The sequence below is a fragment of the Eleutherodactylus coqui genome, chromosome 8, assembly GCF_035609145.1.
Source record: "Eleutherodactylus coqui strain aEleCoq1 chromosome 8, aEleCoq1.hap1, whole genome shotgun sequence".
NCBI classification, from domain to species: domain Eukaryota; kingdom Metazoa; phylum Chordata; class Amphibia; order Anura; family Eleutherodactylidae; genus Eleutherodactylus; species Eleutherodactylus coqui.
This window is the reverse complement of record NC_089844.1, coordinates 56,302,761-56,326,950: the sequence shown is the minus strand read 5'-3', so window position 1 is coordinate 56,326,950 and position 24,190 is coordinate 56,302,761. Positions and strand designations below refer to the sequence as shown.

The window sequence follows — 24,190 nt, the reverse complement described above, 5'->3', positions numbered from 1 at the left end:
AAACAAACTTAGCATAAGCACACAGCTTGACTTATCAGATGGCGCTGTGCACATACTCTTCCATCGAGTTGAATGGGAGAGCGCATGCACAGTGCTGTCTGAAAAGAGTTGAGCTGTGTGCACACACCAACTTCACAAGGACACAATGCAGAAACAGAGCACCCAGTGAGTATTAAACAAAGCTCCCTGGACTCCATGGTCCCTCACCTCATAACCTAGGATTCTGGTAAATAAGAAAAATGAAATTCCAAAGTTCACATCACGAGTGTATTCCTAATAAGAGCTCTACAATACTTATACAATTACACTCTGCCACCACCAGTTTTTTTTATCGGTAAATTGGATCCCCATTTATGAATTTAGAACACAGTCTTCGAAGTATATGGTTCGTTTTTAAAACGGACAAGGCTTGAACTGATAAATTGCAGATTTATTCTAGAAAAGGTCTAGCGGTTCAATATATGTACAAAAGATATGTACAGAGATATGCAAAAAAAAAGGTTGTTATAGGGGAGAACAAGGAATACTGTATGAATACACACTCTGCAGTATTTAAAAATAGGAATAAAATAACAGAAAGTTACCAGATTTTGGGATACACGGCCCAAAGGGTCTGGGTGGTGGAGTTCCTTGAAACGAAGGAATGGGCCATATACCGTAGTATAGCTTCGTGAATCCACTGTTTATAATGTGGGACCCCACAAAGGATCTCTCAGTACACCCCCTTCATTCCCCTGCATTTTGTGTGACATTTCTTTTTCATTCGTGAATACACTTTAAAAAAAACTAATACATTTGCCTCCCCCGCCATCATCTTCTATGGTTTCTCCTGCATTATTGGTTAAAGGGCCAGTGCTTTCAGTGCAAATCCTTTTACTGTTTATATAATTAAAGAATAGTTTGGGGTTGTTTTTGCTGTCTTTGGCAATCAGTCTTACTGCCTCCTTCTTAGCAATTTTGATCTTTTCTTTACATAATTTGTTTTTACCTGTATAATTTTAATGCTTCTTCGCTGCCTTCTTGTTTTAGTAGTTTAAACACTTTCTTTTTTCGTTTATTGCCCCCCTTACAGTCTTGTCGAGCCACATTGGTTTCCTTCTACTTGTAATGCTTTTGTTTTTAAAGAGCATGAACAACTCGCATTAAGTAATTGGGATGTTTTTAAACTTTTTCAATTTGTTGTTTATACTGTTATTTTTGAGGATGTTGTCCCAATTAATATTACCGATAGTAGTTCTTAGTTTTTTTTTGTTTTTTTTTGTCACTCCCTGATTTAGTCTTCCGATTGAATGACAGCTGAAAATTAATTATATTGTGGTCACTATTCCCAAGCGTCCCTCAACCTGCGGCCCTGAGATTCCGGTTTGTTAGTTAATACTAAGTCCAGAGTGGCCCTCCCTCTAGTCGATTTCCTTACAAGTTGGATACGGTAGTTATCTTTAATTGTTCTCAAGAACTTATCACCCTGTGAGATTTGCTGGTTTTGTTTTCCCATATTATATCCGGATAATTAAAGTCCCCCATTATAATTACTTTATTGCAGTTTGATACCTATTCAGTTTGACCTAATAATGAGATTTCGGTTTCTTCTGTTGCTTTTAGTGGCCTATAGAAAACCCCTATCAATATTTTATTTTTTTCTCCCTGTATTTCTACCCACAGAGATTCCAAGCGTTCATCTCCCGCACTTATATCTTTCTGTGGCCTCAGCATTAAGTAGGATTTAACATACAGAAATATCCCTCCCCCTTTCAATTCCCCACGGTCTCTTATGAAGAAATTGTAACCTGTAAATTCACCACCCAGTCGTACTTATCATCAAGCCATGTTACCGTTATTACCACTGTCGTAATTTTTATCAGACATTCTTGCTTCAAGCTCACCCACTTTACCAATCAGACTTCTTGCATTAGTTGTCATACTATTTATACAGTTGCTGCTGTTTTTTATATTCATTTTGCTACTAATAGTACTATTAGCTGTTCTGTCAGTTCTAACTGTACTAACCCCACCCCATGCTCGACCCCCCCCCCCCCCCCCAATTCCCATTACTTGGTCCCAGGTCGCTATCTACACTGTCTACCCCCGTTTCTTTTTTTGCTCATTCCCAGTCCCTAGTTTAAACACTCCTCCAGCCTTCTAGCCATCTTTTCCCCCTATGCATTAAGATGTAGCCCGTCCCTACGGTAGAGGCTGTAGCCAACAGCAAAGTCAGCCCAGTTCTCCAGGAACCCAAACCCCTCCTTCTTACACCAACTCAAGCGCCACTTAATTACCTTCTTAAGATCCTGCTGCCTTTGTAGTGGATTTTGTGGTGCAAGTAGTATTTCCAGGAAAACTACCTTGGAGGTCCTCGCCCTAAGCTTGGATCCTAGGTCCCTGAAATCGTTTTTGAGGGCCTTCCATGGACCTTTAATTTGTTCATTGATGCCACTGTGCACCATGACCACTGGATTCTCACCATCCCATCCCAGTAATCTGTCAATCCAATCCACGATGTGTTGAACTCGAGCGCCAGGAAGACAGCACACTGTTCGAAGATCCCGGTGGCAGATTGCCCTATCTGTCCCTCTTATAATTGAATCCCCCACCACTTTCACCTAACCTGCCCTGCGCTCTCCGTCCCCTTCTCACTGCAGCAGTCAATTACCTGGTGTTCAGAGGGCAGGTGGGGACTGTCACCATCAAGAGCCCATAGGAAAAGTTCTCTTCTTCTTTGCTACCATGTATAACTTGTGTTTCTGGTACTGTGATGTGAGTAGTGCAAGAGGGATTATTTTGCTTTACAATTATAGCACATTTGAAGCAGACGTGACAGCTGCTTTACAAGTGGAGTGGGTGGGGGGTCAAAATGATAACGTCTCATGCCTTCAGAGAATGTGAATTTTGTGCTGCTACCCTGCAAATCTATCGCACAAGTGTAGGCTGCTGTTATGGACAGCTTGTCTTATTGCCCACACATTCAGTGACACCAAACAAATGAGAATAAAATCAGAGGTAAAGAAGAGACCTACCAGGAGTATGTGACATCTGATAATGTCTTCAGGCCTATTTACACTGGATGAATGTTTGGCAAACGATGCCCGTCATTCGTCCCCCGCATATTCTCACTTCCATGCTGTTACACAGGAGCAAGAATTGCTGGCTCGCACAGAGTGGCCAGCAGAGGGCCTGGGCGGCTGGAGGAGATTTACCCCCTCGCTCTCCCCCACCCCTCTCCATTCACAGTTGCTGTGTTAGGTGAATTGAGAGGGGCGGGGGAGAGTGAGAAGTGAAATCTCCTCCAGCCGCCCTGGCCCCCTGCTGAGCTAGCCAGCGATACTCACTCCTGTGCAGCAGTACGGGAGCGAGTACATGCAGGAACAAGTGCTGAGCATCGTTTGCTCGACATTTGCCCAGTGTAATGGGCCTTTACTAATACCCTAGTAGAGTTCTAAGATAACACTGCACCAGAGCACTTTCTACATTTGATCATAAACTAGAACCTCCTTTTAGAGGTGAGCAGCCTCTCATATCAGACATGCCCCAAGGCAGCAGACCATAAACCATAAAATGGGAAAAAATAAAGAAAGATGCTCAGCGACCAACAGGAACTGTTTCTAGCTGTCATGGGTTCTAGCTTGTGCCAGGCACACACTCAGTCAGACGAGCGGGTTTTATCTGCGTTGAAAATAAACGCTTCTAATAGAACCAATGGGTTGTTATAGAAGCATTCATATGCGCAGAATTAGCAGAGCAAAACAGCACACACCTAAAAAATATAGGACATTGGCTATCTTGGGTGCGCAGCGGCAGGAGTATCCATTGACTCCTATGGGAGCAGGAGGTAATGGAAAGTCCTGCGCTGGGAATAGATACCCACTGCTTACAGCAGGACATTTATAAGATGCTACTGGGCAGCACCTTTTAAATGTCCTCCTGTAAACAGCAGGGTACTACTACTGCTACATCTGTGACAGCAGTGTTCTTCTACCATTGCTTTTAATGGGGCCGGTACTGCTTCTGCCCCATTGAAAGCGATGGGATGAAGTGTTTTCGCAGGAGTGGTCCTTGAAGTTATATGACAGTTTGCTGGGCAAACTGGTTTTGGGTTTAAATAGATCTGCTTGCAATGTAAATGTTACCATGAGGCCGGTCAGGGACCCTGGGTGGCAGTGGCGCAGTTTGCCGCGGCATCCTGGGATGACGTTGCGCCCTCGTTCGGGTCTGTGAGCGGCGGCGCCATGCTCCGGTGTGGCCACCGGGACAAGGGATTTCCTGTTCCCTTGTATATCAAAGGCTTATCAAATGCAAGAGCGGAAGGGAGGATTAGAACATTGTAACTTATACAGCTTTTCCAGGGCCTGACAAATCCTAACTCCTACATACCTTGAAAGCTGACGTAGGCCCAAGTCTGACACATAAAATATCTGACAGACTGAGGTCTCTACATCACAATATATACCTATCTATCTCGTATCTATACATATACCGTATATACTCGAGTATTAGCCGACCCGAGTATAAGCCTAGTCAATAAGTTTTACCACCAAAAAAATTGGTAAAACTTATTGACTCGAGTATAAGCCTAGCTATACTTGAGTATATAGTAGGTAACAAAAAAAAAAGCAATACTCCCCCATCAGCCGGCGTCTGTGTCCCCGGCGCGATACTCTCCCCGTCGGTGCGGCCAGCTGCTGCAGTCTTCTCCCCGCTGTCTTAGTCCTGGCTTGCTTTTCTAAATCCCCGCCGTCAGTGCTGTGATTCTATTGAGCGCTGGCCAATCAGTCATTCAGAATGACATCACTGAATGGCTGTGATTGGTTTATCGAGCGCCGGCTGTGATTGGCTGGCGCTCGATCCAATCACAGCGCTGACGGCGAGGGTTTCAAAAGCAAGCCGGGGAGAAGACTGCAGCAGCTGGCCGCACAGCCGGGGACAGCATCATGCCAGGGACACAGACGCCGGCTGATAGGTGAGTATTGAGGTTTTTTTTACCTCACTCAAGTATAAGCCGAGGGGGGCTTTTTCAGCACAACTTTTTGTGCTGAAAAACTCTGCTTATGCTCAAGTATATATGATAAGTATCATCACAGCAGGTTCAAGGGGGGAAAAGATGTCCGCTCAACTTTCCAGTGCCCTGAACGGCAGCTGATTGATACTGGACAGCTGGGGGGACACTTTCTCAATCTCTTTATATGACAAACCCTTATGTACTCTGCCTGATAACATAACATGCTCTCTGTCCTACCGACTGCAGCTCCTGCTAGCCATAATCAACCGTCATCTGCAGTCATACGGACTCCACCACTATACGGCCTGACCATTGTCTGTGTGTATAGCATCCCTCACCATACCATGCACATCTCTGTTTTGTATGCGCGACTCACTTCTTTCCTTTTTTTTCTTTCTTGTAGAAGAGAAAAAAATCCTGCCCAAGAAGGAAAAAGCAAAGCAAAGGCGAGAAAGATGGTTAGAGAGTAAGTATGTGGATTGCTCATATGAACAGATTTCTACCATTCTATGATGTGAGGCGACAGGGAAATGTTCCCAAAATAGGTAGACTTGTCTGATTTATGACACTGTTACTAGGCCACTTTTATCAACTATGCCGGCTCCAGTACCTCCAGCTATTAAGATCTATTGTCACCATCTCCAGTCTAATAAATGTTCTATGAGCTAAGCTCTAGGCATGGAATTAACTGTATTATTCATGATTTCTACATAGAAATTCATTTATTCTACTTGCCTATTGTCATTTAAAAGCATGGGTAATGTTGCATCTACACTTGCATTTTGCTGAATCCAAGCTATCCATGAATACAATGACAAGTTCTCTCTTTAACAATCCAATGGTATAAGGAATAGCTGGCTTTTTTTGGGTGCTCGGCTATAGTTCTACAACATTGACATTCTATAAAACTGTAATAAGCTAAACTACTCGTATAGTTCCTCTTGGATACAGGAGCCTAAATCCACTCAAAAGGTGTGACTGCACTTAACCTCCAAATCCCTTCAACCCATGTTACAGTTCTAGTGGTTTGTGTAGCTGAGAAATTAAACTATAACTGTGCTTTTTAAAGACTTTTAACATGTCATAGAGATATGTCAAAGGTTTTGATTGTTACGGAGGCCCCCAAACGAATCGCTCGAACGAACCAGCTGAAGTGCTCGTCCGACTGCTGTAACTGCTGGCTAGCTGAAGGGGAGCCCGCAGGCTTTCTATTGAGTTTGTCTTCAGCTAGTGAGCAGAGACAGCATGTGGGCGAGCACAGTCGCTAGGTCATCCTAGTGATCAATGGGCGTCTCGGCAGCCGGATCTCCGGCAATCAAAACTTTTGACACGTTATTATGGCAGGTCAAATTTTTTAGAAAGTGCAGTTACTTTTAAGAATTTGTGGGGAGCCTCACACACCAGAGCTGCTTCACCTCCCTCTTTCCTAACTTCAGATGATGAAAACAGCAGGACTGGACAATGCATCTCTAGACTGGCAGGATAGGAGAATGTGGCCAGAGACGAAGCTTAATGCCATACGGTTTGGTCTTGTTGGGCTGTATGGTAAGATTGACTGAAATGAAGCATATGGCTTTCGACTCTGGTTTTGTCCCCTTCTCACTCAGATTTAGAGATGTCTTTTCCCATCCTAGGACTGGTTTCCACGGGCTGATTGGGATGGCAACTTTTTGGCTGCGTTCCTGGACAACCATTTCAAAGGCGTTGTCGCGTTTTGGGTGAACTCTTAACAAAAGGAAGGCACGCTGGAGATCACTGTTTAAAGTTACTGCTAGAGATGAAATGTGGTATTTATATTCTAAGCAGGAGACGCCCCTTTCCAATGTCCATTTATCCGAATATGGCTTATAGACAAGCAGGGGTTGTCCAGTCCATCCTTTGGTACTATTGTACATATTTCCCAGTGGCCACTAACATGTCTGCTTTAGCCTTCCGTCTCTCTACTGCTCTTCCAGAATTACTATAGTTAGAGAGTTTTAAAGGGGTTGTCTCATGAAGGTAAGTTGTCCCGTATCCACAGAAAAGGGGATAACTTGCTGATCGGTGAAGGTGCCACGTCTGGGACCTCCACTGAGAATGGGGTTGGTGCATCCTGGAATGAATGAAGCAGCGGTCACACATGAGCGTTGTTGGGTTCCAGTGGTTAGACTCTCGCCAATCAGCAAGTTATTCCCCATCCACAACTCCTTTAACAGAATGTTTAATACAGCGGGTTAGTTCTTTATATACGTTCAGTGTTTAGCCCAGTATGTATTGGTATACTGCTTGTGGTTGCTTTCTGCAAGTTTTTCTATATGTATACTTTATTATAGTCTGCTCTATAGTTCCTACGCCTAAGAAATAGCAGGGTTTGTAAAGATCTGTCAACATGTAAGTAGTAACAACCTGAGAAGACAATGTCCTTTTATAGTGGTGGTTTGCTTTTATGACTTACAGCACATAGCCAACCACTTCCACAGGAATGAATAACTTCTGGATTCTTGCATTGCCCAATTCTGTCTGCCGTTTCCTTCTTGATATAACCATCTGTTTTGTCAGTGTTGTGAAGATGTGTGAGGGCAGACTAAACGGAGTTATATAATATTTTTTTCTTATTACATAATCTTATATTTATATTGATGAAGTGCATCTTCTTTGTATTTTACACGTTCTCTGACTGATATGTCATCGGATTCTAGAAGGTCTGGTTGCTTCTCTAAAACCATGCAGCTTTTTATATTGTCCTGGGTCAATGTTTTGGTTACTCCTCCTACCCACTTGCTTAATTGGCTGGCAACTGACTTATTGGTATTTCCACCCTCCACTAACCGACCTCATCCTGACATCTCTATCTCAGTGTGTGGCGCCACCATAACTCCCAGACAGCACGCCCGCTGCCTTGGTGTCATATTCGACTCCGATCTCTCATTTACCCTCTACATCCAATCTCTTGCCTGAACATGTCAGCTGCACCTCAGAAACATCGCAAGAATCCGCTCTTTTCTCACCGTAGACACGCTAAAAATGCTTATTGTTGCCCTCATCCACTCACGGCTCGATTATTGCAACTCGTTGCTCATCGGCCTCCCCTGCACCAGATTCTACCCTCTACAATCCATCCTGAATGCGGCAGCCAGGCTCCTCTTCATGTCCAGCCGCTACTCGGACGCCTCTGCCCTGTGCCGCTCACTGCACTGGCTGCCCGTTAAATAGAGAATTCAATTTAAACTCGCTACCTTCATCCATGAAGCTCTCCACAGCGCAGTGCCCCCCTATATTGCTTCCCTCATCTCAATCCATCACCCAGCCCGGGCTCTCCGCTCTGCTAACGAATCTAGACTGCGCACCCCTCTAATTCGAACTTCTCACTCTCGCCTCCAAGACTTCTCCAGAGCAGCACCGGTCCTCTGGAACGCACTACCAAAGGCTACTTGGGCAATCCAGGACTCGAAGAACTTCAGGCGTGCTCTAAAAACGCACCTCTTCAGGGAGGCATACCGCATTCCCTAAACAAACCCCTCTGTACTCCGCCTGATAACATGCTCTCTGCCCTAGTGACTGCAATCCCTGCTAGCCATCATAAGCCGCACCTGCAGTCATACCGTTTCTGCCGTCACACGGCTTAATGGCTGACCATTGTCTGTGTATAGCACCCCTCATTCTCCACCTCGCCATACCGTGTACATCTCCTGCCCTTTACCTTCTGTATCACCCCATTACTTGTAGTATGTAAGCTCGTTGGAGTAGGACCCTCACCCCTATTCTTTCAATCAACTGATTACTATTGTAACCGTGGTTCTGTAATGTTTGTACTTCTGTCTTTCTGTATCCCCAGTCTATGTAAGCGCTGCGGAATATGTTGGCGCTATACAAATAAAGATTACTATTATTATTATTATTATTAACTGCAATGATATGGGGAATACTGACCATTAAAGATTCACAAGAATTGTAGCGGCTACCTTTTAGGCCTCATGTCCACGGGAAAATTCGGGCCCGCTCAGATTTTCCATGCAGAATCCCACAGCGGTCCCTCCTTTCCCGCAAACATGAGGCCAGAAAATCCATTATACTTACCTCTCCGGATGCTGCGGATCTCCCCTCCGTCGCAGCCAGATCTTCTTTCTTCAGCCCAGCGGATGTGCTCGGCATGCCGGCAGCATGTGCTGTGCACGTTTTTTTTTTTTTAAACTCCTGCTGTCCCGCAGCACAGCACAAATACAGCTGCGGGTGTGCCGTGGGACCGGACAGCTTCCATGGGCTTTAATGGAAGGCGCAGGAGCCATCCATGCGGGAAGGCCGCACGACATGGAGCATGCTGCAGGTGATTTCCCACACGTGCGATCCGCGTGCCAGGGAAAAATGACATCCACAGGTATTTAATTACCTGCAGATGTCTAATGATTCCCTATGGGCGCGGATCACGCGTGCGGGACACCCGCGCAGATTTCTTAATTCTATTTTGCCCGTGGACATTGGGCCTTATGGGTATGTGAGCATTTTAAAGTGCACCTGATTTTAAACAATTTTTCCGAAATCAGTAGTTTAGGGTGTCTCACTCAAAGCACAACCCAGTAATTTAAAATCAGTTGTGTTTAAGACAATGATATCTCGCAAGAGTGAATATTGATGCTCCCTGGCAAGCAATACACTTGTGACATGAAGTAATGGACGTGAGTCATCAATAAACACTAGATTCTTCAAAATGTGTACAATTCTACGAGACGAAATAAGGGTGGCACTTCAGGTGAAGCACCCTGTACAAATGACTTTGTAATAGATCTTATTACAGGGAAATGCCTTTCTCCACTTAGACTCATTTTCTCCTCCTTACTCGCCTCCTTAACTGTTCACTCATAATTCACTAATAAAAGCCACAGAGAAGGCAGATTTTTTTACTTCACTAATAGAACAGTTAGAGCTGTACATAGAAGTCTATAAGAAAGAGAAGTAGGAGGAGCAAGCTGCTGCAGAGAGACACATAGATGCTGCCGGCTCTAGTAAATTTTCCACTGCAACACTGTTGTGGATTTACCGCTGCACTGCTCAGTACTGCTGTATATTAACCTCTGTCCTATTGCTTCCGTGTGTGAAAGAGACAGGGCATCATGATCTGTTCTGTGTGTAGGAGATATGGCAGCTAGTCTCCTGTTTCTCCTTCCTCCTTCACCTCCCATCTCTATGGACTTATATAGACAGCTGTAACCTGATCTCTCAGTGAAGCTGAAATTGTCTTCACTCTATGGATTTTGTCAGTGAATTCTGAATGAGTGATCACTTAAAAGGGTTGTGTGAGTAGAAAAAAAAACTTTAAATGGCTGGGCATGCGATAAAATAACAAAAGTTGTAGTACTTGCTTCTCTACGCCCTCGGGAAATAGTGGAGTGGTTTTGGTGAAGCTCTTGCTGCAAGCACAGAGAAAAATTCAGGTAAACATCATCGTTCTAAACTCCTGGCGACATGGTCCACAGGATGTGAGCGCTGATGCCAGGAGAACAGGTGGTGATGCTGTGGCCTCTGATTGGTCACCTTCAGTGGTCACCTGACTTCTAGTCTATGCTGGCAGTGGGATCTTCACCGAACCCACTACACCGTTTCCTGTGGAAAGAAGAGGGGTAAATATGGTTTCTTATAAAGCGAATGTGCCGAAAATTCGTTCCGATCGCCATTTTTAGCACGATTGCGAATTTAACGCGCGGACACTATTTATGTAGTGCGATTGCGCGTTAAATTCTCGATCGCGCGAACAAATGTGCAATCAGTTAGAAGATTTCTCTCCTCCTGTCAAAAAAAAAAATCATTACTCACCTCCCCCGGCATTCTGTGGTGCTGCTGCCGGCTGTCGCTCCCTCCTGGTCCCCGGCAGAGCATTGCTTTCTGGACGCGGGGCTTGAAATCCCCGCCTCCAGAAAGCTAATACTGTGATTGGCTGATGGCGTGTGTTAGCCAATCACAGCCATTCGATGACATCATTGAATGGCTGTGATTGGCTAACACATGTCCACCTTAAGCCAATCACAGCCATTCAATGATGTCATTGAATGGCTGTGATTGGCTGACGGCATGTGTTAGCCAATCCCAGTATTAGCTTTCTGGAGGCGGGGATTTCAAGCCCTGCGTCCAGAAAGCAATGCTCTGCCGGGGACCAGGAGGGAGCGACAGCCTGCAGCAGCGCTGCAAAACGCCAGGGGAGTTGAGTAATGATTTTTTTCCCCCTATTTTCCCGCTTTAAAACGGGGGTGCGTCTTATAGACCGGTGCGTCTTATAGACCGGTACGTCTTATAAGGCGAAAAATACGGTAGTTTGCTTAGTGGATGGCAGATTATATAATACTTATAGTTTTTATGTTTTTAGCTTTATAGTTCAGTAGTACAAAATATGAACATGTTCTGGCCTCCAAGGTATTCGGATGAGCCCTCTGAATATTTTAGCTGGTTCTTTCAACTTGTAAGAAAGACTGAGACCTAAGCCACAAAAAGTTTAATTTTTTTTTTTTTAGCATTGTGCTGGTTTTAGATCTGCCTAGTCCCGCGTCAGAGCCCACGTAAGTATACACATAAAGGCAAGTCATGGAAGCAAGCCATGGCAGCTGTTCTAAACACACTGATAGCTGGGGTGGATAATTTACTGTGTGTCAGCAGCATGTCTCTATAGCACCTCAACATCTGGCTTTAATTGCACTTTGCGCCTGGCTTCCCTCCACTTCAATTCAAGCCTGACCCCTTCTGATTTAGCTTTTAAAGCCTTTCTGAGCAATCAATGTCTAAGATGTTCTGCACATAGAGATGAGATTCCAAATGCAGTTATGTCTTCTTCATTCTTTTTAAGGGCATCCTTGCTTTAAGACCGATTATTTTATTTATTTTTTTAACCTGCAATTTATGAAAGTTTGCCATTTTTAAGTGCAGTTTGTGAAATGTAGAATACACACATGGTTACACCCACATATATTGCAAAGTTCATCTCAAATACAATCTGAAATACCTATTCTTCAAACAATCCTGGGAAAAGATCCAAAATGTATGTTTAGGAATCTTGGAAAAGTTATTGTACTTGTAAGTATGTATGTATTACGTAGATGTAATATATAACTTATGCATATATACTTTATTATATATGTACACACTTATGTCAAGAGAGCCTTAAAGAGCTCCTATGCTATGTTATGGGGCTCAAAGGTGAGGGGGATTGGGGTCTGGGCAACTTCTTTTTATACTCCATGGATCCCTGTGTTTCGGTGCTGTTTCCCTGAGAAATCGGCATGCACACAGCTTGACTATTATTCACAAGGCTGTGTGAGCGCACTCTCTCAAAGATGAATGGGGATGTGCACTCACACAGCATTGTGGAAATAGATGCTGCGTGTGCTCATTTCTTGGGGACACAGGGTTGGAACGGGGTGCCCATTGAGTATAAAAAGCAGCAATTGGACCCCCTGTCCCCTGAACTATGAGCTCCGTAACATAAATTTAAGGTGCTCAAAGGTGATGACTGATGCCCTTTAAAGGGGTTGTCTGGATGTGATAAACTGGATCTCATTCTGTTAAAACAATTACAGTAGTCGTCCTTACCTGTCATCTGCCATGGTGATCCAGCGCTGCAGCCCCGCAGTCCTCCTGATCTTTGTTTAGCGGCGTCTACTACCGGACTCTTGCAACCAATCAGAGAACTTTGTGGTCAGGCGCCGTTCTCCTGACACGGCTCCCAGTCCTGCAGTCAGAGGCGCAGTAGTCGTGTGGAAGCCATTCCTAAACAAATGTCTGTGGGGCTGCAGTGATGGATTCGGGGGGACAAACGGCTCAGCTTTTTGAATAGTTATACTCGGGCAATTTTTTATTTTTTAATCGAGTAAACAATTGAAATTTTGTTGCAGTTTTTGGATGAAAATCACTGATTCGAGTCTGTGTTCGTGTTTATGAAAACTGATTGCATTCCTTTTGATGCAATTGCAATCGGTTTTTAATGCCTGTTGCTATGGTGACCATAAAACAAAAAAAAAATTGTAGAAGCAGGAAGTGCTGAGCCCAGACATTTGTGTGTGTTTCCTTTTTTTAAAACTCTCGTAAAAGTCAGATGCAAAACTGTTGAAAATAGCACGGAAAAATCACACATAAAAATTGTGTAAAAATTGTGCAACAAAATTGTCCTGTTTTTATACGAATTACAAATGCTCATGTGGCGATACCCTCTTGGGATCCATATCATGCGTGGACAACACCTTCAGAAGATTAAGCCTAAATTGTCTACCATAGTAGAAGAAATATTTGCTTGAAATGTTATCAGGGCTGAAAAGGATGTCACTGGTGAAAATGGCTTTCTTCTAAAAGCCATCAGCAAAATCCTGCTGCTATGACTTTCAGACTACTTTGAGATAACTTTGAGATTGTGCTGAGGTCTGAATTTAGTTGCCAGCCAATGTAGTAATTTGGCAAAGCTGGTGTTGTCACTCACTAGCGTCTGTCCTCCCATTCTATTCTGATGTGGCTGGCTGGAAGAGGAGGTTAGTAATTTTTTTTTTTTTTGTTTAAAGGGGTTTTCTGGAATTTGTTATTGATGGCCTATAGTTTGTATGAGCCATTAGTATCAAATTACTGTGGGGCTAACATTCACGCCGAATAACTAAAGGGTCTTCTGTTCTTCCTTGAGCGCCATTGTTCTTTCATTGTTTACAAGGCACAGCACTTTACATTTTGTAGTGGCTGTGTCTGGTACTGCACCTTTATGCAGCCCATTCAAGTGAATAGGATTGAGCTGTAAAACCAGACACAGCTGAATTTCTGCCTGGTAAATAATAAAAATTCCTGGAAAACCCTTTATATATATTTTTTTAATAACTAAGAGTGTTTAATATTTTCAGGGGCCCAGAATCGCTGTCCTGTTAGGAAAGATGGACGGTTACTTTAATCCTTTATAGGTTAATGTTGTTACCAATAATAATGCTTTGGTCAACTGTTTTTGGAATGGTTTTCAAATCAGTAGTTCTCATAGCTCTTTAAGAACCTTGCTTTTATACTTTTGTGTGTTTTTAACTTTTTATTTTTTTCTAGATACATTTTTTATTTTGGAATTTAGGAGAAATCTGTTTACTTAACAAAACCTATTATTTCATTTAGAAATCGAATCCTTGAAACTGGCCCAGGTGGCAAAAAAAGCACAGGCCAAGAGAAAAGCTACACCAATTGTTGGAGACCTGCAAGCACTGGTGGATGCCTTACCTGAGCTGTCACAGCTCACCTCTGCTATTAAACGCCGAGCGCCCAGGAAGCAGCCTAAAGAGTGAGTCCTTTTTTATTATTTTACTGTATTTTATGTATTTTTTTTCCCCTTCTTACTGTAATTTTTATTTGAAATTTTCAAATTTTACAATAATGCAGTAGTCATTTAACTGAAATACTTCGCAGTCTCAGTTGTACACAACAAAAGTAGTTTGCAATGATATAGATTGGGGGGAGAGAAAAAAGACAACATGGCTGAAATTCAATTTTTGAATAGTCGTCTTCCTATTGTCCCGATCCAATCTTGAAACTAGACTGTAAATTGAGAACAACAGAATACTAACGGCCTGGCCAGGACCTAACCTGAATAAAAAGGGGAATTGGGAAGATTTGCGAAAAGGTAGGGATGGGGGAAGGGGTGACTCCTGAGACAGGTGGAGTTTTTCCCATGTAGTGGACGCAATAAAAGACAGCCGCAGGCTATTGGTTGGTAATTTGGTAGGCATTTATTATTGCTTTTGTTTTATCAGTGAGGTTAGGGATCTATTATTTTGCAGGGAGAGGGAGTATTCTAGCCATGGAGTCCATATTTTCAAAAGTTTCTCATGCCTATCAGCTAGAATAGAGGTCAGTTTTTCATTTGTTAGATACCAGTCAATCTTGCGTTTGACCTCGGTAAAGACCAAGGAAGCATTGTGCCAGGAACAGGCAATAACTTGTTTCGTAACCAGAAAAAGGAAGGAAATTAGTTTCCTAGAGTCAGAGGAACAATACTTATGCGCTTGTTTAACAACGCCTCCCAAGGGTTTTTGCGTATGTTGTGGACTGTAACTGAGTAAATTAGGGAGTAAACTCGAATCCATAGCCTTTTAACCCGAGGACAGGGCCACCAGATATGGAGCATGTTTCCCGAAACCGAACATCGCAGAAACAGTTGGGAGAGCGTCCAGGTATTGCGTGAGCTACTCAATCTGGCGTTAAGTACCAGCGAAGCAAGATTTCTAGCATTAGTATATTTCTGGCACTACTGTTAGTAGACTCCCATATCTGGGTCCAGTTTTCTTCGAAAAGCGTTTCACCTAGGTCCCTTTCCCAACGCGATATGTACGGTAATTGCGTACGGTAGAGGGAGTGTACCGGTCCTGAGTAAATATGCAAGATGAGACCTCTTGCGTGTGGCAATTTATAGCAATATCTCTCAAGTGGGGAACTCTTGTTCTTAAGGAGAGAGGATATAAAATGCTTTAACGCACTCTCTCATAGAGATGCTTTAGCTGTAGGTATCGGAACACTTCCACAGGCGGCAAGTTATATTTTTCCTGTAGAGAAGGAAAAGGAGTGGGTCTATTTATGGAGAGCAATTGGTACACTTTGAGGCCTGATCTCGTCCAATTCCCAAACGATCGGGGTGACTCAATTCCCGGTGGAAGCATCGGGTTTCGTAGGAGTGGCATAGGAGGTAGGTGAGGGGAAATCGGCTTCCCTGAATACTTTATAGAGTCTCAGATATGAACGGAGTGGCTAGTAATGGGATTAGCAATTGGGGGCCTATGTTTAGGCGGTATCCATAAGATGGAGTCTGTAGTAAGGGGGTGTATTTCAGTTGCTTCCAGGGATACCCAGAGAGGGGTGTTTGAGGAGGAGTGCAAAAGAGCTAATTGAGCCACCTGGGCCGCCTGGTAGCATTTCAAATAATTAGGGACTCCTAAACCACCCTTCCATCTGTGTCTATACAAGGTGGATCGCTAGACCCTTGGAACAGAGTCACTCCAAACAAATCGAAGGGATATCCGTATCGGGAATGCTCTGAAATAGTATAAAAGCTTAGGAAGGAGAGTCATCTTTAAGGCATTGACTCTCCCAATCCAGGAAATGCGGTATTGGCTCCAACTCTCCAAGAGTGCCCTTGTCTTGCAGAGGAGTGTAGTTTTGACAATATAAGGACGCATAGGAGTCTGTCAATTGGATGCCCAGGTAGCCCAAAGAGCCCATTGAAAGGAAAAGTTTGTCTGAAGCAAGTCTACCGACTCAGAAGGTAACATAAGGTTAAATGATTTGGATTTTGTATGGTTCATTATTAAACCAGAGATAGACCCGAATCTGGATAGTTCCACCATTAGGTTAGGTATGGTAGTGTGAGGGGGGAAAAAGGGGATATTATTATTTTGTGGGGGGAAAGCTGGTTAGGGGTTTAGGATGATTTCCTCCATTCTCCCCTGAATTTGCTCCTAATTCCGCAGTGGTTTGGGTTATTCGGTTGTGACTAACACAACAAGTAGTACATTTGCTCAGATATTACAGAAATGCATGACCTTTATTAGGAAAAGTGGTTGAAAAGTGACTGAATTTGACAGTGTGTATTAAAAGAAACTGCAAGTGCTGATATTTAAGGTTGTTTAATCCAAAAATACTGTGACTAATGCAACTTTTACATTGAACGATTCTGAATGCGAATCATTTGCACGAGAGGACGAGCTGATGACATCATCACCAGCTTGTTCTCGCTTGTGAAGGCTTGTGCAGATCATCGTCAATGCGTTTAAACTATGGTGCTGGAGGAGAATGCTACGGATACCTTGGACTGCCATGACAACGAACAAGGTAGGGTTAGATCACGTCAGACCAAAATATCACTAGAGGCCAAAATTGTCAAACAGCGGCTCTCTATTTTTGGACACTGGATGCGCGCTAACTCACTGGAAACAGTATTGTCAATTGTGAACCTGAAAGAAGCGGTGAAAGACAGGAATGCGTGGAGAACACTGATCCTTTAAGTGACCGAAGGTTGGATGCGACTGAACGGATAATCCTCATCGAGAATCGTTAACTTCTCGTTCAGTGTTTCACATTCCTATGTGAAGCAGTGAGTTATCTGTGTTTAAAAGCAACGGCAAGTGAACAAGCCAATAATGATTATTATGCCAGCTGAAACTGAATGACGAACGACAAGCAAACCATTCTCGTTCAGTTGTTGGCTCATGTTTAGATCGAACGAGTACACTAGACAATAATAATGCACTTTGAAATGTTTTCCTTTCTCAAAATACTTTAACTATTGACTGTGGATGTGGAACCAGTGTGTCAACCTACCGGGTAGGTGAAGATCCGATCCAGCACGGCTGACAGCCAACACCAGCATGGGAGGTAAGATACCAGATGAACAGCCCTGTATATGGATGGAAACTAGGGAAGGTATCTTGCCCTGAACTGATAACCAGGAGAGGGAGACCCCTGCCTACAAGCACAGTACTCGTCCTGATAAGGACGACCCCACAGTCTTCCTCTGGGCGCTGAGCGGGCCAGAACACCTATAGAACACCAGGGAGTACAGAACCAAAGGAGGAACAAGCGAACAAGGATAAACAGAGAAGCGAACAAGGATAAACAGTAGAGATGAGCGAACGTACTCGGATAAGCACTACTCATCCGAGTAATGTGCCTTATCCGAGTATCGCTGTACTCGTCTTGAAAGATTCGGGGAGCGCCGCTGCTGACAGGTGAGTTGCGGCGGGGAGCAGGGGAGAGCGGGCGGGAGAGAAGGAGAGAAAGATCTCCCCTCCGTTCCTCCCGGCTCTCCCCTGCAGCTCCCCGCTCCGCGGCGCTCCCCGAATCTTTCAAGACGAGTACAGCGATACTCGGATAAGGCACATTACTCGGACGAGTAGTGCTTATCCGAGTACGTTCGCTCATCTCTAATAAACAGAGAAGCGGACAAGGATAAACAGAGAAGCGGACAAGGATAAACAGAGAAGCGGACAAGGATAAACAGAGAAGCGGACAAGGATAAACAGAGAAGCGGACAAGGATAAACAGAGAAGCGGACAAGGATAAACAGAGAAGCGGACAAGGATAAACAGAGAAGCGGACAAGGATAAACAGAGAAGCGGACAAGGATAAACAGAGAAGCGGACAAGGATAAACAGAGAAGCGGACAAGGATAAACAGAGAAGCGGACAAGGATAAAGGATAAACAGAGAAGCGGACAAGGATAAAGGATAAACAGAGAAGCGGACAAGGATAAAGGATAAACAGAGAAGCGGACAAGGATAAAGGATAAACAGAGAAGCGGACAAGGATAAAGGATAAACAGAGAAGCGGACAACAGGAATTACAGACCACAGAGTACACAAACGAAGAACACAAGTAGAGCGCAAGGTAACTGCCGAAGCAGCGGCGGGACATTAAGTGAAGGGAACAAACTCTCAACAACACTGCAGCAAGGTCTGAAGGCCCAAGGCAGCTATATAGGGCGGTGATTGGAAAAGGGGGAAAAGGTGCATCAGCTGAACAGGAGGCCTGAAGCTATTAACCCTAGAAGTGCTGGAAGAGTGAGTATAAACTCTGGGAACAGAGGGAATGGGACGCTGCCCATATTTGCCAGACACAAAAGCAGGAGATGGTGTCTGAATTGCGCACCTAACACTACCCGAATTTTGGGTCGAGAAACACGAATATGACATTAGATTTTGTTTGTTAGTGCTGTTTTTTAGATTATACTATTCTCAAATCAAAATTGTAAAAATGTGCTTTGAAGTTCTTTTTTTTTTCTTCTCAAAATAACTAAACTATCCTAATTTTGGGTCGAGGGAAATAAATAAGACATTTTGTTTAGCAGGCCTAACTTTGGTTTTATAGATACACCAACTTCAAATAAAAGGGCTAAATCACATGAACGGATTCTCTGTGCTAGTTGCCTAGTGCTTGTCTTGATCTCCTAACTGAATACCAACATATTGGCGATATGTAGTCTTTCTGATTGGAGTAATTCCAAGTTTCTGGGCAGAAAATGTCACCTCCCCACACACATAGCAAATATTTTCAAAAGAGCTTTTACAATTACATGGCATCCTTGATTCTAACCTGAAATTACAAAAAAAACAAGTTGTTGAACACTTAAGTGCATTTTTTAATTGTAATATATACATATTAATTCTAAGACTTCAGCATTATGGTATCTAATTTACATTTTAGTTATTCAACTATTTTACTATATATACATTTGTTTAATGATTTCACTCCTCTAACTTTGTGGATCTTAATAAAGGTACATATATTTAACTTAAATGGGCTACATCTCAGAGCCGAGAGCTAACTCAAAGTTTTTTAATGTCATTTTTGTTTCTTTCATGATGAAATAATTAACCCCTTGAGTGGCACGCCCGGAAATTTTCCGGGACGAGCTCCACTGCCAATAGTGATATAGCCCATGTATCACTATGGGAGCTGCAGAGCACAATGCCACAAGCTGTGGCAGTGTGCTCTGCCTGCACTGTCCCACAGAGAACAAAGCAAGGGCTTTGAAAAAACAGCAGAAGATATTGCCGATCTGCCGGCAATCTCCTGCTTCTAAGTCTCCTGCTTTGTTTACAAGTTGCCATAGAGACCATTGGCTTGTCAGAAGCAAGCTGATGGTCTCTGTGGCAGGGAGAGCTGGTGCTTGGCTATCAGAGGACAGCTAGGTACTAGCTCTTACAGCAGAGATCAGAGAAAACCTCCGATCTCTGCTGTGTTAACCCTTTACATGCTGCAGTCTATGTGACTGCAGCATGTAAAGGGGTTGTCACTGCAGCATGTAAAGGGCTGTCACCATCGGACCCCCGAAATGTGATCAGGAGGTCCTGATGGGTCCCTGTGGAAGTCCCCTAAAGGGACAAAAAAAAAGTAAAAAAATTATTTAAAAAAATAATAAAAACACTTGTCTCCCTTTACTTTGTAAAAAATCAAAAATAAAATCGCACATGTGGTATCCATGCCTCGTAATGACCCAGAGAAGGAAGTTAATACACTATTTAACCCCCTAATGACACGGCCCCTTTTTTTCTTTTTTTCCCATTTCTTTTTTTCCTCCCCCCTGTTTAAAAAATCACAACTTGTCCCGCAAAAAACAAGCCCTTATATGGCCATGTCAATCGAAAAATGAAAAAGTTATGGCTATTGAGACGCAACTGCAAAATTAGTTGAAATTCAATGATTAGACCATTTTAAAAAAAACCTGCCCTGGTGGCTCTGACAGGGTGGTAGGAAACCCGCCACTCAAGGGGTTAAAGGGGTTCTGACACAAATCAGATTTTTATGCTTTAGCAGCCATTGTTCACTGGTCTGCCTAAAGGACACAGGGAACCCACGATTAATGGCTGCTAAAGCATAAAAATCTTACACTTACCTTTGTTCCTGATGTTGTTCTGCAGCGGGGTCATCTCCCAGCAGGCTCCACTTCTTCCTCCGACGAGCCGCCCCCCCTCCGGGATTGCACGCATGCGCAGTGGAGAGGTGCCCTCTGACAGGAGTCAGGACAGTCCGCGTCTCCACTGCGCACGCGCAGAATCTCGGAGTTCAGCTAGGACGGACAGGCCGCCCACAGCAAGCACTGCTTGTGACGTGCTTGCTGTGGGCGGCCCGTTCGTTCACCTCGGAAATGGCTGACGGATGGAGCAGGGTAGGAAGCTGTAATTTTGACCGCTCCTGCTCTGCTTCTAGAAGCCACCGAAGAAGATGCCCGACGGAGGGGAGATGCCTGGCGATTGGTCCTGGCCAGGCAAGGTAAGTTAAAAAAAAATTTTTTTTCATGTCAGAACCCCTTTAAGAAATACCTACTTTCAAGTCGGAAAGATTTTCACTGCTCATCATTGTTATCGTTCACTTTTCCTCATTTGAATAATTGTTTCATCTTAACGAAACCGTTTTGCAGCCACATGGAATTACCAGTTTACGTGTTGTACATTAACAAACAAGTAAACTGCGGAATAATTTAAACAATTGCATAAAGAGTGAAACAAAAAGAGAGAGGGGTCCCTGCCCATAAGAGCTTACAATCTGAGTGGATATAATGGCACTCACTGAGCACTATTATAAGGCCTCATACTCACGGCCAAGTCGATCCCGCCTGCGAAATATCGCAGTGGAATCCAATCTGGCACTCCCTCCCCCCATTGACTGCAGTGGAAGCCGTCCGTGTGATTTTCCGCACAGAATAGAACATGTTGCAATTCCCCCCCGCGAGTGGAAAATCACAGTTGATTTCCGCTTGTGGACATGGGAGAATCGTTTACCACATCATGTCTATGGATGGACTTTGCCGCGGAATTTGCGGCGGGCTTCTGCCCGTGAATTTCACAGCGATAATCTGTCCCTGGGCATTAGCCCTAAGGCTGCCTGCAGACGGGCAGAAATTCCGCGGTGGGATTTCAGCCGCTGGAAGCCTGCATAGAATTGCGTTAACAAACGCAATCCTAGGCAGACGGCTGCGGTTTGGCCGCATGAAATCTCGCGCGGCAAACAAACCGCGGCATGTTCTATTTCTGTGCGGGGCTCACAGAGCCCCACACAGAAACGTCACTCACCCGCCGCCGGCTCCGGTCTGCGCATGTGCTGGCAGTCTGCACATGAAAGATCCAGAGCTGCGGGACGCGGGTGAGTACGCACTGCTCTCTGCAGGCGCCCGGGTCGGGTCCCGCAGCGAGAATTCTCGCTGCCAGATCTGACCTGGCCGTCTGCAGGCGGCCCGAGTCTTTTTTTTTTTTTTTCCCTCACTTCATTCCAAACATGTTTACAAGTATGCATTGTCCTCTCCCAACCGCATCTAAACATTGTCTTTACAGCTTTATTATCGATTTTATTGTTTTCTCATAAATTTATGAACTACAGTATGCTAGTGTTTTTGGCAGGAAGTAGAAATGTGTCCAGACATATCCTGATATTAGCCAGTACAGGGGGATTCAAAAAGAACAGTGCAAAAGTAAAGCTGATTTATCCATACATGAACTGATTTAGAACAATCAGAATGACATGAAAAGATAGAAGAGCTCTTCACATTTTTTATGCATCTTAGAGATGTTTGATGCCACAAAACCTAGACTAAGACCGCCTGCAGAAGGCCGGGTCAGAGACGGCTGCGAGAATTCTCGCAGCGGGACCCGACCCGAGCCTCTGCAGAGAGCAGCGTGACACTCGCCTACTCCTGCGGCCCGGGCTCTTTCATGTGCCGGCTGCCGGGCAGCCGGTGCATGCGCAGAGCGGGGCCCCGCACAGAGATAGAGCATGCCGCGATTTGTTTGCCGCGTGAGATGTCGCGCGGCCAAATTGCTTCCGTCTGCATAGGATTGCGTTTGTTAATGCAATCCTATGGCAGCTACCAGGGGCGGAAATTCAGCGGGGAAATCCCGCCACAGAATTTCCACCCGTCTGCAGGCGGCCTAACTAAAACGGCACATTTTTCCCGCACTGGAATCGATAAGCAGAGATATGTTGGGATACATCCGGGCAGAACTGGACCACAGACTTGACATCTGTTATGTCACCAATGGCGCTTACATCGAAAATCTATAAAGTATATTAAAAACTGGGAAAATCTCTTTTTCATTTTATTCTGGTTGTATGGCCATTCTTTGTGAATCATCCTGTGTTAGGATAATAATGGTCGTGTTTTGGGATGACTCTTAGCTGGAAACCTCAATGTTGAGTGTGATTTCACATGTGGGTAGAAGTTCTTTAGTGTTCGCGAGTCTTTTATGCTTTTACTGTATATATTTCTGACAGTCACTATGATAGAGTTAAGAATTAAAGAGTTTTGGGGGGGGGAATACTTTTGATTATTTATCTTCAGGATAGGTCATCGATAGTTGATCAGCTGGGGTCCGTTGTTTGGTACCCCGACTGATCAGCTGATTGTGCGCCCACTGACAGCGCTGCAAAGACAATCAGCTGATCGGTTCGGGATCCTGAGTAGCGGACCCCAGCCAATCATTGATGACCTCATCCTGAAAACCCCTTTTAATGTGCTGTGTGGTCTCTATACTAAAGAATGCAATCTCTCTTGGTATCATAACCTTTTAGTAATAAAAGGGGAAATGTAGAAAAATATCTGGTGCATATAGTGTTTACATCTTACGTAATAGTAAATACCGTATTTAGGACTTTCCGTAGCACGGAATAAGATAAATCCATATAATACAGCGTTCCTTCTGTAGCCCTGTATGTCCTTGCTAGTGATGAATAGTGGACAGATGTGATGCTGTGAGAACAGAGGATTAAATCCTGCATTGACGTGTAAAGGATCTTGTTTAGTGCCTCCTTTTCCTTTTTTCTTTTAAACCCACATCAGGCAAACTGGAATTAGGAGATTTTGCATCATTATTATTCCGTTAATCCAGTGGTTTAGGTTTTATATTTACTTCTGTAGCGCTGTGTGGTAATATACCTTCTGCTGCAAGATAACATTACTCAGATTCCACTCCTTTGTATTATGTACCTCTTTACCAATTCATTTAGCCTTGTGATTCTTTTATTTAATCATTAGAGCAGCATTTATATAGAACTCATATGCCCGTAAATGGAACATGAAGTAGTTTAATTACTTGTTATTAATTGCTGCCTTCTTGTCCACCCTTCCTTGCATTATATTTGTTTTTAGCAAGCTGTAGAAATGCTAGATTTATTTGGGAAAAATTTACTATCTGCAGGTCACTCAAGTTCCTCCACACCAAACTTGCCCATGTGCCTAAAGCGAGGTCTTGATCATGCTGGAACAGAAACGGGGCCATGCTGAGGCTGTTGCTACAAGTCTGGAATATGAAAAGTAGCTCATTAATCAGTTAAAGCGACACTCTGGGCCTGGAGAAACAGAGATGGCCGCACTAACTTCTCTGACTACCTGATGTACACTGTGCATCAGTTATGCATCATAAGTCTTAGACGCTACACCTGCTTTGCTTAATCAGTGCTGGCCGATCAGATCAGTGTCTTAGATTACCAATGCATAATATGTGTCACGTACAGGAGGAGAGGGGACGATACCCATCGATCCCGCCTCTGTCTTTGACTACTCATGGATCGACTATTCCGAGCGCTCTTGCCGCTACTAACCATTACGGCAGAGCCTCGATCGCTCAATTTAGCAGTATTGCAAGCATGGAGTCATTAAATTACAGGTGGATCTATACCCAGCTTTACTAGGCTTCTGCGTGCATGCAGACCAGAACCTTAGATCACCGCCTCTGCTCCGTT

At 44.0% G+C, this 24,190-nt stretch overlaps 1 protein-coding gene across 1 annotated transcript in view; it reads left to right on the top strand.

The window, feature by feature from the left end:
• SLX9 (SLX9 ribosome biogenesis factor) overlaps positions 1–24,190 on the top strand; it is a 170,041-nt gene that overhangs the window by 99,763 nt on the left and 46,088 nt on the right. The window contains exons 3-4 of the mRNA XM_066575651.1: positions 5,397–5,459; positions 14,087–14,249. Of these exons, the coding sequence (XP_066431748.1) occupies positions 5,397–5,459; positions 14,087–14,249 (226 nt within the window). The remainder of the gene's footprint in view (positions 1–5,396; positions 5,460–14,086; positions 14,250–24,190) is intronic.